This window comes from Acomys minous (assembly GCF_964271855.1).
Source record: "Acomys minous genome assembly, chromosome: 3".
NCBI classification, from domain to species: domain Eukaryota; kingdom Metazoa; phylum Chordata; class Mammalia; order Rodentia; family Muridae; genus Acomys; species Acomys minous.
Window position 1 is genome coordinate 3,704,410 of NC_140485.1, and position 15,840 is coordinate 3,720,249.

At 43.9% G+C, this 15,840-nt stretch overlaps 1 protein-coding gene across 2 annotated transcripts in view; it reads right to left on the minus strand.

Annotated features, from left to right (window-relative positions):
- CFAP61 (cilia and flagella associated protein 61) overlaps positions 1 to 15,840 on the minus strand; it is a 265,410-nt gene that overhangs the window by 52,525 nt on the left and 197,045 nt on the right. For both annotated transcript variants that reach the window (XM_084774689.1, XM_084774688.1), the window contains 3 exons: positions 11,682 to 11,974; positions 5,898 to 6,225; positions 3,789 to 3,880 (listed from right to left, as the gene is read on the minus strand). In XM_084774689.1, coding sequence (XP_084630815.1) covers positions 3,789 to 3,880; positions 5,898 to 6,225; positions 11,682 to 11,974 — 713 coding nt within the window. The remainder of the gene's footprint in view (positions 1 to 3,788; positions 3,881 to 5,897; positions 6,226 to 11,681; positions 11,975 to 15,840) is intronic.

The following is a 15,840-nucleotide window of genomic DNA, read 5'->3' on the forward strand; positions in this document are numbered from 1 at the left end:
GTCCAATGGCAACCTGTTGCATGAGGGTGGTAGCCTTAATGTTGTTTCCAGCATGTTTTGTTTTATTCTTTAAGGGCCAAGTCTTTGTGGAACCAGCACAGTCCTAAGCACACCACGCTACACGGTGAGGGGTGAGGGCGTGAAAAGACCATCATCCAGTAAGCAGCGGGCAGAGGGCTTGCTGATGACTGATCTTAGCTGTAGAAGGCAAGTTGTGTCAATTTTAATGAGCTTTGGCACTGTCCTAGCATGGCTGTGGGTGAGGGGAGGGTGGAGCAGTCTGGAAATTGTGAGTACATCGAAATATTGCACATCAATATTAAAAGGAATTCACACACGAACTGGTGTCTCAGCCACAGAGTGCCCTTGCAGTGCTGGCCATTCCTGCCGATGCTTGCTGCCCTGATCTCCCCCGACCCCCCCCCCCCGATTATCTAGGTTAGATAATCACTCTAGAATTCACGCCAAATAAAATACATGGGCTTAATCAGCCTCGGTGTCAGAGAAACCAAGTCCCCAGCTCTCGTGACAAACACATGATTTAAAATTTAATAGTATCCAAGGCAGAATTTGTTGTGACAAATTTCTGTACTTTGTGGCATACAAGCCAAGCAAGCATGTGGGCCAGAGTCTGTAAAATCGGCTCATTCTGGAGGCATCTTGGGTCTTTTCTTCTTTTTGCCTGATTATTGCTCAGGATTACTGAAGTGACTTCCCACGTCACCAGTCCACTTACTGACAACTAGAGAAGTCGAAGGTTGGCTGACACCGTATCTAGTGTAGGAATAATAATTCAGTTTCCTAGGGGCGGGGTCACTGTTCAGTGGGCTACATTCTTGATCATCTGGCTATATTTAGGTGACTGCCTGACCATTTTGGCAACAACTTTGCATAAATTAATTCCAACTCCAAAAGATTGCCATGGAGCCACCCTACATTTTTCCCTTAGAAAATAAAATGGAAAAAAATCTGTTTAGATCTTCCCTACTAATTAAGAAGGAAGCCCACCTGGCAAAATGGTTAATTAAAGCCAGAGGTCCTGTTCAAATACTGTCATAGCACCAGCCAAAGAATCTATTTAAGTTGTACTGTTTTTAAAATTCCCCTTATCTCAAACCCCTTCTGTCTTTTCTGACTTGGTGCACAGCTCACAGAGCCATGGTAGACGCACGAGGAATCCACAGTGTCTGTGGAGACTCTGAACCCAGAGTCTTGAATCAAGCCCAGCGTTTCCTGGCTCTTGAGTGGCTTAGGTGCATGTTGCTTATCTACGCTGACGTGACAAGACAGCCTCTGAGCACTCTGTGTCCTGGACATGTGAAAGAACACGGAGGCTGGGCACAATGGTGTTTGACTGCAATCTCCATCTCTGGAGGAGGCTGGGGGCAGGGAGTGCAAGTCTGAAGCCAACCCTGGGCTAGATACTGAGACACCATCTAAAAACAACAAACACCCCCCAAACTGGTGGTGGGGGTTCCAAGAAAAGTTAAAAGAAAAAAAAAAGAAAATACAATATCTGCCTTTTCTCCTAGAAAACAGGAGTTCTGATGTTACATGGGGGCAGGACTTAGGAGAACTTGCACATTAACTGGCCCTCAAGCAGTGTAAAGGATCAGTAACAACTCCAGGAAGGAAGACAAGTGGAATGACTTAACAAAGCCCAGGAGATGCAAAGGGAGGAGCTGGGACTCGGGGTCATGAATGGTGAGGGGCCAATGACTTGTGACATTTTTAACACCCCCTTTCCTGATAGCTGTTGAGGATTTTTCAAGTATGTTCTACTTATCTCTGATTGGCCAGAACCTGCCACAGGCTAGCCTTCCCTCTAAGAAGATCTGAGAAATATCTTTATGTTAAGTTCGTCATGTAATCGACTCTCAAAAATACCCAGGAGACAATGGAGCAGGAGTTCTGCCTCAGTGGGAAAAAGTCAAGAGTGACACGTGAGAAAAGGAGTCAGTCTGGGACCATCCGTCGGAGGGGCTGACATGAGGCGCTCGCCACTTGGCCAGCCAATAGGAAGTCCCACAGCTTCCACTTTCCCCAGATGGCCTTTCTGTGTAATTCATGGAGGGGAGGAAAACAGTTGGACCTGGTGGCCATTCCTAGACCAAAGAATCTGCTTGCCCCAGGGTCACAAAGGTAGATGTCTGGAGCCTGGTGGTATATCAAAGCCTAACCCTGGCTTACAGATCTTCAGGAGATAAATGGCACATACGCTGCAGTATACCTAGATAATGGGATCCAACGTGGCACGGAAAGAAATGGGGACAGAGCATGAAAGACAGACATGGAGGGCACTTAAATGCATGTTATGAGGTGAAAATAAGCCAATCTGAAAGGCTACATGTTGTGGTTCCAATTATATGATGTGTTGGTTAACTGTGATTGTCAATTTGGTGGGATTAGCCCTGGCCATGCCTGTGAAGAAGTTTCTAGAGCAGGTTAACTGAGGATGGTAGCACTCCATGCATGGGCTGGGGTCCTGTACCGTCTACAAAGGGGAAAGCCGGCAGAGCATGCACATCTCTGACTCTCCGCTTTCTCACTGTGACTGTGATGTGACTACTGCCTCAAGTCCCTGCCTCCCCTGTCCTGAGGACTGCATCCCCAAACCGTGGGCCCAGGAAACCATTCCACAGGCCGCTTGCTGTCAGGTGCCTGGTCACAGCAACAAGAAGAGTAAATGATACACATGACAGCTTTGGAGACAAAACATGTTAGCGGTCACTAGCAACTGCAAACAGCAGGAAGAACGAGGGAAAGGCCACAGACGGAGAGTTTAGTAGGACTTTGCATGACACTGGGATGGTGGATGCCCTGTCAGGACCTTCTAGAATGCAGGGAGAATCCTAAGGAAAGCTACAGGGTCTGAAGATACTGATGTGCTGGTGACCGCCAGCCAGTCCTGATGACTGTGCCACTGTGGTGGGGATGCAGATAACCCGGGAAGGTGAGCATGCGTCATGAGGGAGGGGATCAAGGAGAACACAGGAAATCACCGTGACCTTTGCTTGAGTTCGTTATGAAACTCAAAGTACTCTTTTTAAGAAAACATTGCTGGGTGTGGTGGTGCACGCCTTTAGTCCCAGCACTCGGGAGGCAGAGGCAGTCGGATCACTGTGAGTTCGAGGTCAGCCTGGTCTGCAAAATGACTCCAGGACAGCCAAGGCTACACAGAGAAATCCTGTCTCGAAAAACCCAAAAAAAAAAAAAAAAAAAAAGAAAGAAAGAAAGAAAGAAAAAGACAGAAAGAAAATGTATACTAAAGTGGCAGTAAAGTTCATTGTCTCATGATCTTTGGGAGTTAGAGATTGGGGGTGGCTTAGCTGGGAACTCAAGTTAAGCTCTTGGCTGGAGCCAGAGTCATCTGAAGGCTTGAATGGCACTGATTCTAAGCCGCGTCACTCATACGGCAGGTATAGACATCATCCTCAATTCTTGACCATACAGAGATCACCAGAGAGGTGCCCGGGACACCTTCCACTGTGGCAGCTGGTTATCTGGAAAGGGACAAAGTGGAGGTTATAGTGTCTTCCTGATATGGATATAGCTTTGGAAACCACACTCTGTCATCTCCACAATATCCCGCAGGCTACACCGGTCAGTTCTGCTCCCTTTGGGAGTGCACCACGTGATGCTGTGAGGAGCAAAGACTCGGGGGCAATTTGAACATGCACAATGGGAATATAATGTGTGAACCAATGACTTTGGGTCAAAATTTTTACCTTCCTATAGAGCCAGATATTATGACCAGAAGTAAAGTAAATCTCAAGATCAATACTTACAAAATCAGGCTGTGATCGTTGCACATCCAAGGGACTTGGGATGGCAGGTTTGGAGATATGCAGATAATGTTTAGACCCAGGAAGAATCCCTCCTAGAGGAAATGGCAGATGTCCACGTCAGACATGAACTATTGGTTTGGTAGAGAACAGTTTATATTCCATCAAAGAACAAACAGAGAAGCCTATAATGCATCTGCTCCTAAAATGCCAGCTACAGTACACTCGGCTAGCCAGGAAGGCCCTGGGGTGGATAAACTTTATTTAGTCAAATCAATACCCTATAGCATAGCCATCAGTGCAAGATGTGCAAAGACATGCCCTGTGATTTCCCACACCTCCCTGCACCCTCACCCACTGCTACCTAACCAGACCTAAAGCTCCAGAATGTTGCCATGGCATTCCCATTTTCCATACTCCTCCAAATAAACAAAACATTAAAAACTGCATTTTATGTGGAAAATTAACAAAGTTCCTCATCCAATCAATGCTTTGGAAAACTATTACTATAAAGTCCTTAATATTTTGTGGGTCATCTTGAGTCTCACCAGGCTCTCTTCTTTGAGGCCCTCCATCCTCTTACCTGCCTGAGGTCACCTCCTAAGTCCCCACCCAAAGGAGGAGCAGAGCAGAACCTCCTAGAGGCATCTCCTCAGGAAGAGGAGGCGGAGTGGAATGAGGCCGTGGTCTCCTTGGCCTGGTATTCCACCTACTAGAACACGTTCACCAATGCCTTCAGGGCTTATATATGCACGCTTTGCAGGCTAGTATGTGGGCCTCCTGGAAGTGAAGATCAAATTCTGTAAATATGTGGGGTTTTCTTGTGGGAGGGCCACATTTAAGGACACATTTTAAAAATATCTCTTCTCTCTGTCTCTTTTTCTCTCAACATAGTAGCACAGGAACCTGTCTTCCCCTCCCTGTGGGTAGCCCAAGGTGACCCGTGGAAATGATTCACCCCTCTTTTGACTCAGAAAACCCTGTGAAATCAGGCTAAGAGGTTTATATCTTTCCGTTCACCTTAGAATGCCCACAAAGCTGCCCAGGCCATCAAGGGTATGCAAATCCTAACAGCCACCAAGCATCTGAAGGATGCCATTTTGAAGGAGCAATGTGGGCCATTCTGGTGGTGTAATGGTGGAGTTGGTAGATTTGCACAAGCCAAATGGTAGGGCTGGACACAGGGGTGATGACCCCCCAAGAGAACTGAATTCATGCTGCACATACTTAAAGCTACACAGAGGAATCTGAACTTAAGAGGTTGCGTGTAGTCATCTCTACTCACTGAACACATCCAAGCCAACAGGGGACCCAAGACATGTCTTTGAACTTGTTAAGCTCATGGCTGCCACATGGAGATGGCCACCATCAAAAAGGAACACTTTGTTTCTAGCCAGGAAGAGAAGGTTGCACAGAAGAAAATGAAGACACGAAAGTTTGGCTACATGGATAAGTTAAGCATAAAATAAATGCAAAAAAAAATCTGCCTGGCTTATAAAATCATCTTCCTAGGGGGACAACACGGCTTGGGGAGTGAATATGAACTGTCTCACAGGTGTAAACGGCTGGGCCTACCCATGAACAGAGTGGGCTACAGAGGCTGGAGAGATGGCCCATGGAAAAGAACACTTCCTACTTTGTAGGGGACTGGGGTTTGGTTCCCAGCACCCATATAGTGACTAATAACTGCCTATAACCCCAGTTTCAGGGTATTCCATGCCCTCTTCTGGCATCCACATACATGTGGTACACAGACAAACATGCAGGAAGCACAATCATACATGGGGGGGGGAACCAGATAAATATTTAAAGAGGAAAGGCTAAGGAATGGGCTTCCCAGAAGGACCTCTTCATCTCTGAGTTATGGTGAGGGTGGACACCTCTGTTCCCTAGCCCTGAGATCTCTAGGCAAGTTACTGATGTTTTTATAATATACAAAGGTTCATAATAGTGATATTGCCAGGTTCACAGTAAATGCTGAAGAACAGAGATGGGCTCTCACTCTACCTCTATGATACCCTACTAAAGACCAAGAGGTACGTTTAAGAGGGACATGACTGGCTGCTCTGAACACTGGCCTCATCGGATGAGAAAGAGGAGCCTTCCACACACCTTGGATCTTGGCTCCCTTGTACATGGGGATGAGCCGGTCAAGGTCAGCTGGCGGTTTAGTCACAGGCTCAAGGGTTGGGTCAAAGAGACTGAGCATAGCTGCTGCCAGCTGAAAACCAATTTCTTTGGAACTGAAATTTCTGTGAGTCCACTCGTTGGCGTAATAGCGGTTGGAGAATTTGGTGAGTGAGCCAGCGGCTCTGACGGCTATATCATTGGTGTGGAAGGTAGTGTCAATCACAAGACGGCCATCATAGACAAGGCATGCGTCATTAAATGCTTTAAATGTTTCATAATCCACATTCTTCTTGTAGAAGCTGAAGAATGCCTACAAAGTGGGGGAAAATCACATCATTAATGGGTCTGGTGGCTTGAAAGAGAATTGCCTCCACAGGCTGACATGTTTGACGGAACGGCTTGGGAAGGACCAGAAGGTGTGGCCTTGTTGAAGGTGGTGTGTCACTGGGGGTGGGATCTGAAAAGTCCACACTGCTCCCAGTTACCACTCTCTCTTTGCCTCCCACTCATAGATCAGATGTAAGATGTCACCTACTGCTCCAGCGCCACGCCTGCCTGCCTGCTGCTACGCTCCCTGCCCGATGGTCATAGACTCTAACCCTCTGACACCATAAACAAGCCCCTTTTATAAGTTGCCTTAGTCGTGATGTGTCCTCACAGTAATAGCAAAGCAGCTAAGACATGTGGTTACCCCTTTTCGTGTTCCTTGCTGGGGATCATGAAGCTGGAAGTGCTCGCCAAGTTATTGCTCTCGATTTCACCTGCCCCAGAGTGTGAACAGTCTTCAGAGTACAGAAAACGTGCACTGAAAGTTTATCACAAGTCTGTGTGATGGAGAGGGGGAGACAGAAGGGAGAGGAGGGCAGGGACAGAGGAGATTACAGACGTTTGGAATGAAGAACATATTAAGATCGTTTTATATCATGCTTTGCCATGCAATTTATATATGAGAGGACTGAAGATCAAGTAAGGGAGGCGCTAGCACAGCAATGAGTATTTTTGCCCTGTGAGGGGCTTGTATCTGCTGAGGCCATGTTTGTTTCCTCTGTTCTCCACCACAGCCATTCCCAGCCTCCTATTCCTGCGCCTGACAAGGGTCTTTCAAGCTTCCTTTTTGGAGTTACCTCATCTTCCCTTGAATCTGCAGATCACTGCACTCCTGAGTCTTAAAATGCAGAAATCTTAAAACATAATTACATTTTATTCACTTATTGTATGTGTGCGTATGGCTGAGTATGTGAATTCTATAGCTGGCATGTGGAGGTCAGAGGACAACTTGTGGGAGTCAGTTTGCTTCATCCGTAAGCTAAGTTCTCGGGATCCAACGCAGGCCACCAGCCTCGGTGGCGAGTGCCTCTACCTGTAAGCCATCTTGTCAGGCTGCAAGCCAAGCAGTGCCGCTGCAGGATGTCCTAGAGAGTTGTGTGCTGTATCTATGGGGCTAGCTCTGGCCCTGCGGCGTCCTGCCCTGGAGCAGCAGGCAGTGGCCACAGGGACATTCATTTCTCTGAGTCTCTCCCTGCCTCTGAACCTTTGTCTTCCTACATACCCATTCTCCCCTTTCCTTTCCCAATGTAGGTAAAATAGATTTCTACCTAAGCAAAAATAGGGAAAGATAATTAACAAATTCAAATTGCACATAAAAATTGTATCCTGTACCCCTTGAACCTTCGCCATTCTTCCATTTTATCCACAAAAGTTCTTCTACCTGTTAGTTTCTTTTTCTAAATTTTGTTAGGTTGTTGTTGTGGTTGCTGCTGCTGTTGTTGTTAAGTAACACACTTAACAGAGATGTTCTCTTTCGGCTCTGCATATTATCAGCACCGTGGTGCTGTTACCCGCCCTCACAGCAGAAGTTCCACACTGAGAAGTGAGTCAGCAAATCTAACAATGACTTGATAAGGCTCATTCATTCGCATACTCAGGCAGGTCCTTTCCAGCTAGCTACCTGCCAAGGCCACAGGGATCTCTTGATGAAAAAGAAATTAAATATGGAAATTACGATGTAACTGGACAGACGGTTACCAGTAAACAGGGAAGGCTTTCTTAACAGCTGCCTCAGCTGGGTTTTAGAGTGGCCGGAGGCTGCACGTCTGTCAGGAACCCAAGAGGCATGGATACATTGCAGGAATAAAAACCCTTCAAGGTGGGGTAAAACACAAATTTCTGGTTCTATGCCCCAATCTGCATTTATTTATTTGTGCACATATATGAGTGTGCATGTCTACGCACGTGTGTGGAGGGCAGAGGATACCCCGTATACTGGTAGATACCTACACTTCTTGAGATGGAGTCTCTGACTGACCTGGAACTCACTGAGCAGCTTGGGCCAGCTAGCCAGTGAGCACTGACTCCACCTCCCCAGGTCCATGCCTAGTACCACATGCCCATTGCTTGTTCACCAGGTTCGAGGCAGTTTTGCTTCTGGAATGGTGGAACAATGCCTTGAGACTGTATCTTCCACCAAAAATAATATAAACTGTAGATAAAACAGAAGGCCTGCTTCTAAGAGTCTTAACTGCTATTTAAAGTCAGGGAGATTGTGTAGGGTCATAAGAAGCTGAAGCAATGATCAGCAAGGGACTAATTTCCCCCATTTGGAACTTTTTGAAAGAGGGTGGGTAATAGGCATTTTATGATAAAATAAAAGAAAGAAATGGTAAATTTTCATGTAATATCAACAGATTTTTCTGGTTATAAGAACAAAGAGAAAATTCTATTAAAACATGCACAGCTTTAAAGCCGCAGGAAACACTATGTGTAATTGGGGATATAATTAAAGTATAAAGGAAGAACGGGCAAAATAATGGCCAAGACTTGGCTAAAAGTGGAAGCCACAGATTTATAGACTCAAGAAACTCGGTGAGCCGCTGGTAAGATAAAAACGTAAAACATAGTAAATCATCAACTGCACCAAACTTCTGGACATCAGCGACAAAGAGAAAATCCTGAAGCCATACAAATGAAATGATGCATTAAATCCAAAGGGGAACAATGCCTTCAGTGTCGCCCAGCTTTAAATCAAAATGCAGCAATATCAAAACATGATGAGAAACAGACTCAAAGTTGGAGAGACGCCTGTTAGCCACAGATTCTATATCTAGTAAAAATAAGCATTTTTCCCAATAGAGAAGAATTTAAGAGTATGTATTGCTAGCAAATTGACCGTACACAAAGTACTGACAAAGGTTGTTTAGATATTTTCAGAAACAAAGAAAGAGCCGAGGGTGGCGCGAATGGAGCTACACACCTGCAGGCCTGCTACTTGGGAGCTGGAAGCAGAAGAATCTGAAGTTCAAAGTCATCCTCAGCTACACAGAGAAATGGAGGCCAATGAGACTCATGCCCCACCCCTCCACACACATACACTCTAACTATATGCATTTGTTTAAAATAAAAAGTCTAACCATGGCTTGTTTTCCTTTTAGTGTGTACAGATGTAATTGCAGAGAGAGTATAACGTAACAGATGTCCAGTGTAGGGAAAGAAGGGTCTGCATAGCTGCAAGTTTTTAGAAATATATTTAATAAAATGGTGCAATGCTACCTGCATTGAGGTAAAGGATTGATTATATATCCATAATAAATTAAAAAAACTGAGTAAGAAGTAGCTTAAAAGCCATTAGAGTTAGAATACTCAAAAATAATAACTCAAGAGGAAGCAGACAAGGGAAAAAAGAAATACAGAAAACATAGGGATCGAACAGCAGAAAAAAAATATGGCAGGCGAGCCGGGCGTGGTGACGCACACCTTTAACCCCAGCACTCGGGAGGCAGAGGCAGGTGGATCGCTGTGAGTTCGAGGCCAGCCTGGTCTACAGAGCGAGCCCAGGACAGCCAAGGCTACACAGGGAAACCTTGTCTCAAAAGACCAAAAAAAAAAAAAAAAAATGGCAGGCATAAATCTAACTGCATTAGTAATTGCATTAAGTACTAATGGTATAACTACTTTAATTAAAATTCACAGACAGAAAGGATAACAAAGCGTGTGATAGGCAGAATTTTAAGATAGTTATTACTAAGGCTCCCAGTTATCCCTTTGAGTACTAACTGTGACTATGATAAGATGGTATTATTTGGCACAGTTGACTTTAAGAACGAGAGATCATATTCAGTGAATCTGACCTGATCAAGTGAGCCTCTAAAAGGCGGCAGGCTTTTTCTGTAGAAGAGTCAAAGTGTGGTAAATTGACAAGGAGGCTAGTCTCCATTCCACGCCTTATAAAGAAAGGTAGTGTGGTTAAGAATGAATACGGCCTCTCAGGTCTGAGAGTGAACTCGGAGCCCATAAGTGAATGTTGTTTTAGGATGCTCTATTTGTGAGAATAGTACATAAGATACTTATATGTTTCTTTTTTCTTTCTCTCCTTAATCCTTTTTAATCATTTATTCTTTTTTCATTTTTATTTATTATAATTTATTCATATTACATCTCTTTTATTATCCCCTTGCTTGTATCTTCCTGTTCCCACCCTCCCTCCCTCTTCCACCCTATTCCCTCCCCTACCGTCTGACCACAGCCCATCAGGTCTCATCTGGATAGCCTGCATCCCCTTCCTCTGTGTGCCTCTGGGCCTCCCCACCAAGGGGAAGTAACCAAATTGTGTTAAATGGTAGTTTCAAAAATATACTTTAGATATGAAGGCACTGGCAAGCTAAAATTAAGCAAACTTGAAAATATCCTATGCCAGAATTAAATATAAGAAGGATAAAATGGCCATATTAACATAAAGCAGGTAGATCCGAAGATAAGGAATACTACTGAGAAATACAGCAGTGTACTTCATAACGTTAAGGTCACAACTCACAAGACAGATATTAAAATTATAACTGTTCATGGGCTTAACAGCAGAGCAAAGAAAGGAAAAAAATTAGATACAATTAAAGAGAGAAACAGAAACTCCTAAAATAATGAGAGGTTTTAATAATGCTACTCTTAGTAATTATTGTATTTAGTCCCAAACCACTGGTGAAATACAGCAAGTTGCAGTAAAGAGAGTCTAACAACAATATCAACAACACAGAACTAATTATTATTTACAGAAACATTATGTCCAATGGCTACTGAATACTTTATTCTTTGTATGTACATGAAATTCTACATATTCTTAGACATAAAATATATCCGCATACTTCTTAAAGAACTGGATAATAGTAAGCAACAGCCTTGAGTTGGAAATCAATAAAAAAAATGGCAACCATGAAATATGAAACCAAATGACACATAATCCAGGGCCAATGAAGAACCATCTGGTAGGCAGAAAATATTTTAGCCAAAGTGCTTGGAAAACTTCAATATATTAAGGCAGGTGCAGTGGTGCGTGCCTATAATCCCAGTGCTCAGGGAGGCAGAGGCAGGTGGATCATTGTGAGTTTGAGGCCAGCCTGGTTTACAAAGGGAGTCCAGGACACACAGGGCTATACAGAGAAAACCTGTCTCAGAAAAACAAACAAAATCCAATATATTAAAATTCTTTGCTGCAATCTTTCAGAGTCCCTAGTCCCTGAGAGGTTAGTACTGTCCCCGGCCAGTGGTTCTCAACCTTCCTAGCGCTGTGACCTTTTAACACAGTTCCTCATGTTATGATGACGGCCCCTCCATAAAATTATTTTGTTGCTACTTTGTAACTGTAATTTTACTGCTGTTATGAATAGTAATGTAAATGATATCTGATGTGCAAACCCCCAACGGGGTCGTGACGCCCAGGTTGAGAACTGCTGCCTGCCCTGGGTGGACAGTGAGTGGGGCTCACAGGAATAGACTCACTTCACACTCCAGTCTGAAAGGCTTGGTGGACGTGGTGAAGCAGGCGCTGTGGATGGGATCCGGGTCCTGCCCGTCATTCCACTGGGCCAGCAGGGCGTCCTGGTAGACAGTCACTCCAGCAGCACTGAGCGCGTCTTCCACAGCGCTCTCTACGTCATGGTTGTTGATGTAGGTTATGTTTGAGTCAGCTGGGGGATGCACAAAGTAGATGCACTTCCCCTGCAGGCCAGCGTGTAGGAGTGTCTCGACTGTTGTATAAGCATCAATTGTGTTCCCATAGACAATGACCTTCCCTAGAAAGAGAGGGAAATGCTAAGACATACAGTCAAAAAAAAAAAACTTATTAGCCAAATGCTAATAATGTCGAATTGCTCCCTCTAACCCTTTCATTTTTCAGCTGCAGGAAGCCAGTAGTGTTACCTAGCAACAGCGACCAAGATAATTTAGAAAAGAATTGGCACAAAACATCCCACAAAGTAGTCAAGTACTTCTAACACAGAAGTAGGACATTCATTTATGTTCCTATAATTTGAAAGTTGAAATTATGCTGGAGGAAATGGTCTAGAATAAAACCTTTTATCTTGTTTTTGTTCCCTATTTGCTACACTTATTAAAGAAACAAAATTGCTGAAGTCTGCCATGCATACAACTTCTGGTGAGCCAGGGAAGGACGCTGGTAAAAAACTCAGGCACATATGGGATGTGACAGAGAGTTTTAATATGTAAATGCTGACCTGGGTTGATTTCAAGGTGTTTCCCTTCATTTTTTTGAGAACTAATAGTTGGAACAGTCTGCTTTCAATGGGTAATTTTATAAAGATTCAAACTGGTGGTTTTAGAATTTAATATGTCAAGACCCAGCTAAGGGGACTGATGGGTGTTATTTTGCTCGGCAAATATAAAATCATAAAATAAGCTGAAAGAGCCCCCTGTACAGGAGCATTTTGAGAGGCGCTGCCAACTCCACTCATTTGCATTTCTCTAAAATGCTACCGAAATAATTACAAGTGTTACTTTATTATTTTGCAAGTTTTAGGATCAGTAGCACTGTAAACTGACTGTAGATTCTACTGTTTTTGATATCGAATTGTTATTTTTTAAACATTTTTACAAAGGAGAAGTGCCTATAGACTCGTTTCTCAGATCCGCTGTAAGAATTTTCCTATACAGTCTGCACCCATGGAGTCTCTTGTTTTTTTCTTGTGGTTCAGACAATGGTATAAAAAGAAATTTCATCAGGCAAACTAAGCAAGTGTATTTATTCAGTTTGGTTGAATAAATTATGCAAACCTTGCTTTCTTTTTTCTTTCCTCTTATTGAAAATTGTTTTTCTTCATATAATAAACTCTGATTACGGTTTCTCATCCCCTACCTCCTCCAAGATGCTGTATCTCCTCCCAGCCAAATCCACACCCTTTCTGTCTCTCATTAGACAACAACCAGGCACCTAAAGAATAACAGTAAGATAAAACAAAACCAGAATAGGACAGAATAAATCAACAAAAGAAAAGATCCAAATTAAAGCACAAAAACACACAGATGTACACACACACACACACACACTCGTTTGCACACATAGAAATCCCATAGAAACACAAAGCTGAAAACTATAATATATACTCAGAGGACCTGTAAGGTTTAAAATAAAAAAGCCTACTTTAATATTATGAGACAAAGAGCCTCCAGAGATGCCACTGAGTTCATTTTGTGTTGGCCATCTACTGCATGGGACCTACCCTTAAGAATGGCTTGCTTGGGCTGGAGAGATGGCTCAGAGGTTAAGAGCACTGGCTGTTCTTCCAAAGGCCCTGAGTTCAATTCCCAGCAACCACATGGTGGCTCACAACCATCTATAATGACATCTTTTGGCAGGCAAACACTGTATACATAATAAATAAATCTTAAAAAAAAAAAAAAAGAATGGTTTCCTTGGTGAGACTCCCTTGGGGAAACCGAATTTTCATTTGAAAGTGGCTATCAAGTGGAGGTAGCATCTGGGTTAGGGGTGTGTGTGTGTGTGTGTGTGTGTGTGTGTGTGTGTGTGTGTGTGTGTGTGTGTGTGTGTGTCAACTTCTCCTTTTAGCTCACCGACCCCCTCTGGTACAGACTCGTGAAGGCCCTGTGCGTGGCCTCAGTCTCTTGTGAGTTCATATGTGTATCAGTCCTGCTGTGCTTAGAAAGAGTTGTTTTCCTTGGTGTCTTCCATCCCCTCTGGCTCCTGTGCCTCCTGCACTCTTTCCACTTCCTCTTTTGCAGAGTCCCCTGAGCCCGGAGGCGAGAGATCTGACGGGGACAGCCCTTTTAGGGCTGAACACGCCGAGGTCTCTCACTCTCTGCATACTGTCTGGCTGTGGTTCTTTGTGTTTGCTCCCATGTGCTGCAGCAGGAAGCATCCCTGGTGGTGGCCGAGCATAGCGTGAGTGTAGCAGAACAGCATTAGGAGCCATTTTATTGCTACTGTCCTTTAGCAGAGCAGAAGTATTTGTTTTCCTCCTATGTTCCCGGGCTATCTAGTCTCAGGATCTGGGCCATCCAAGCATTGTCCGGTATAGGCTCAATCTCACGGAATGGGCCTTAAATCAAATCAGGTATCGATTGGCTACTTCTTCAAGCTTTGTGCCACTACTGCACCAGCATGTCTTGCAGGCAGGTCACCACTGTAGAAGGTTTGTAGGTGGGTAGTGTTTACCTTTCTCCTTTGGTGGCATGCATGGCACCTTCCAGTACCAGGACCATTAATCCATAGGGGTGAAGGCTCTAGGCCAGCACCAGCTTGACTTCAATGAATTGTGTAGGCGTTTTCTTCACTCATAGAGCCTTACCATCAGTTTCTAAAGAGCTACCGTTAGCCTTGGCAGTAGCTGTGTTGTTTGGGGCTCCCATGGGACCTGTTTCTAGTACTGGAAGCTTCATTTGGTGATAAGCGATGTCCAGTGGGGGCTGTGTCTCCCATTACTTAGCAATTTGATTTAGACTGCACTCATAAATGTACGTATCTTATTGTGTTGAGCGTCCACACAACCCCTCAAACGGCCTTCAGTTCTGGATTTCCCTCCCTACAGTCTCTCCTTTGACCCCTCTTCCTTCCTCCTTTCTAGTTGACCCTCCCTTTCCAGCACCCCACTCTGCTCTTGCCCATCTGGAACCATCTATTCCATTTCCCCCTTCTAGGGGGCGCTCTGCCTCCCTCCTAGTTTCTCTTCCTAACCCTCTGGTTCTATGGATTGTAACTTGCCTATCAATGACTGAACAGCTAACATCCACGTGTGAACATACCACATCTGTCTTTCGGGGTCTAGGTTACCTCACTCAGGATCATTTTTTTCTAGTCCCATACACTTATCTGTGATTTTCAAGATTCCACTGCTTTGAATGGCTGAATAATATTCTGCTGTGTAAATGTACCACATTTTTTTGCCATCCATACGTTGATGGATAGTTTTTAATTTCTGGCTATTATGAAGAGAACAGCAATAAACATGGCTGAGAAAGTGCCTCTATAGTAGGATGAAGTGTCCTTTGGGTATATGCCCAAGAGTGATGCAGCTGGATCTTAAGGTAGATTAATTCCCATCTTCCTGAGGAACAGCCACACTGACTTTCACAGTAACTACACAAATTTGCACTCCCATCAGCAATGAGTGTTCCCTTACTCCACATGCTCGCTACCGTGAGCTATCATTTATTTTGTTGATTTTGGCCATTCTGACTGGTGTAAGATGAAATCTCAAAGTAGTTTTGATTAGCATTTCCCTGATGACTAAGGATGTTGAACATTTCTTTAAGTGCTTCTCAGCCATTTGAATTTCCTCTTTTGAGAATTCTTTGTTTAGAGCTATACCCCATTTTTTTTAAAAATTGGGTTATTTGTTTTCTGGATGTCCAGTTTTTTGAGTTTATATATTTTGGATATTAGCCCTCTATCAGAAGTGTAGCTGGTAAAAATCTTTTCCCATTATGTAGTCTGATGCTTTATGCATCTAATTTTTTTATTAAGAAACCAGAAATATACAATAGAAAAAATAGTGTCGTCAATAAATGGTGCTGGCAAAACTGGACATTTGCATGCATAAGAATGTAAATAGATTCATGCTTATTACCCTCCACATACTCAAATCTATGCAGATCAAGGGCCTCAACATAAGGCCTTTCTCATCAG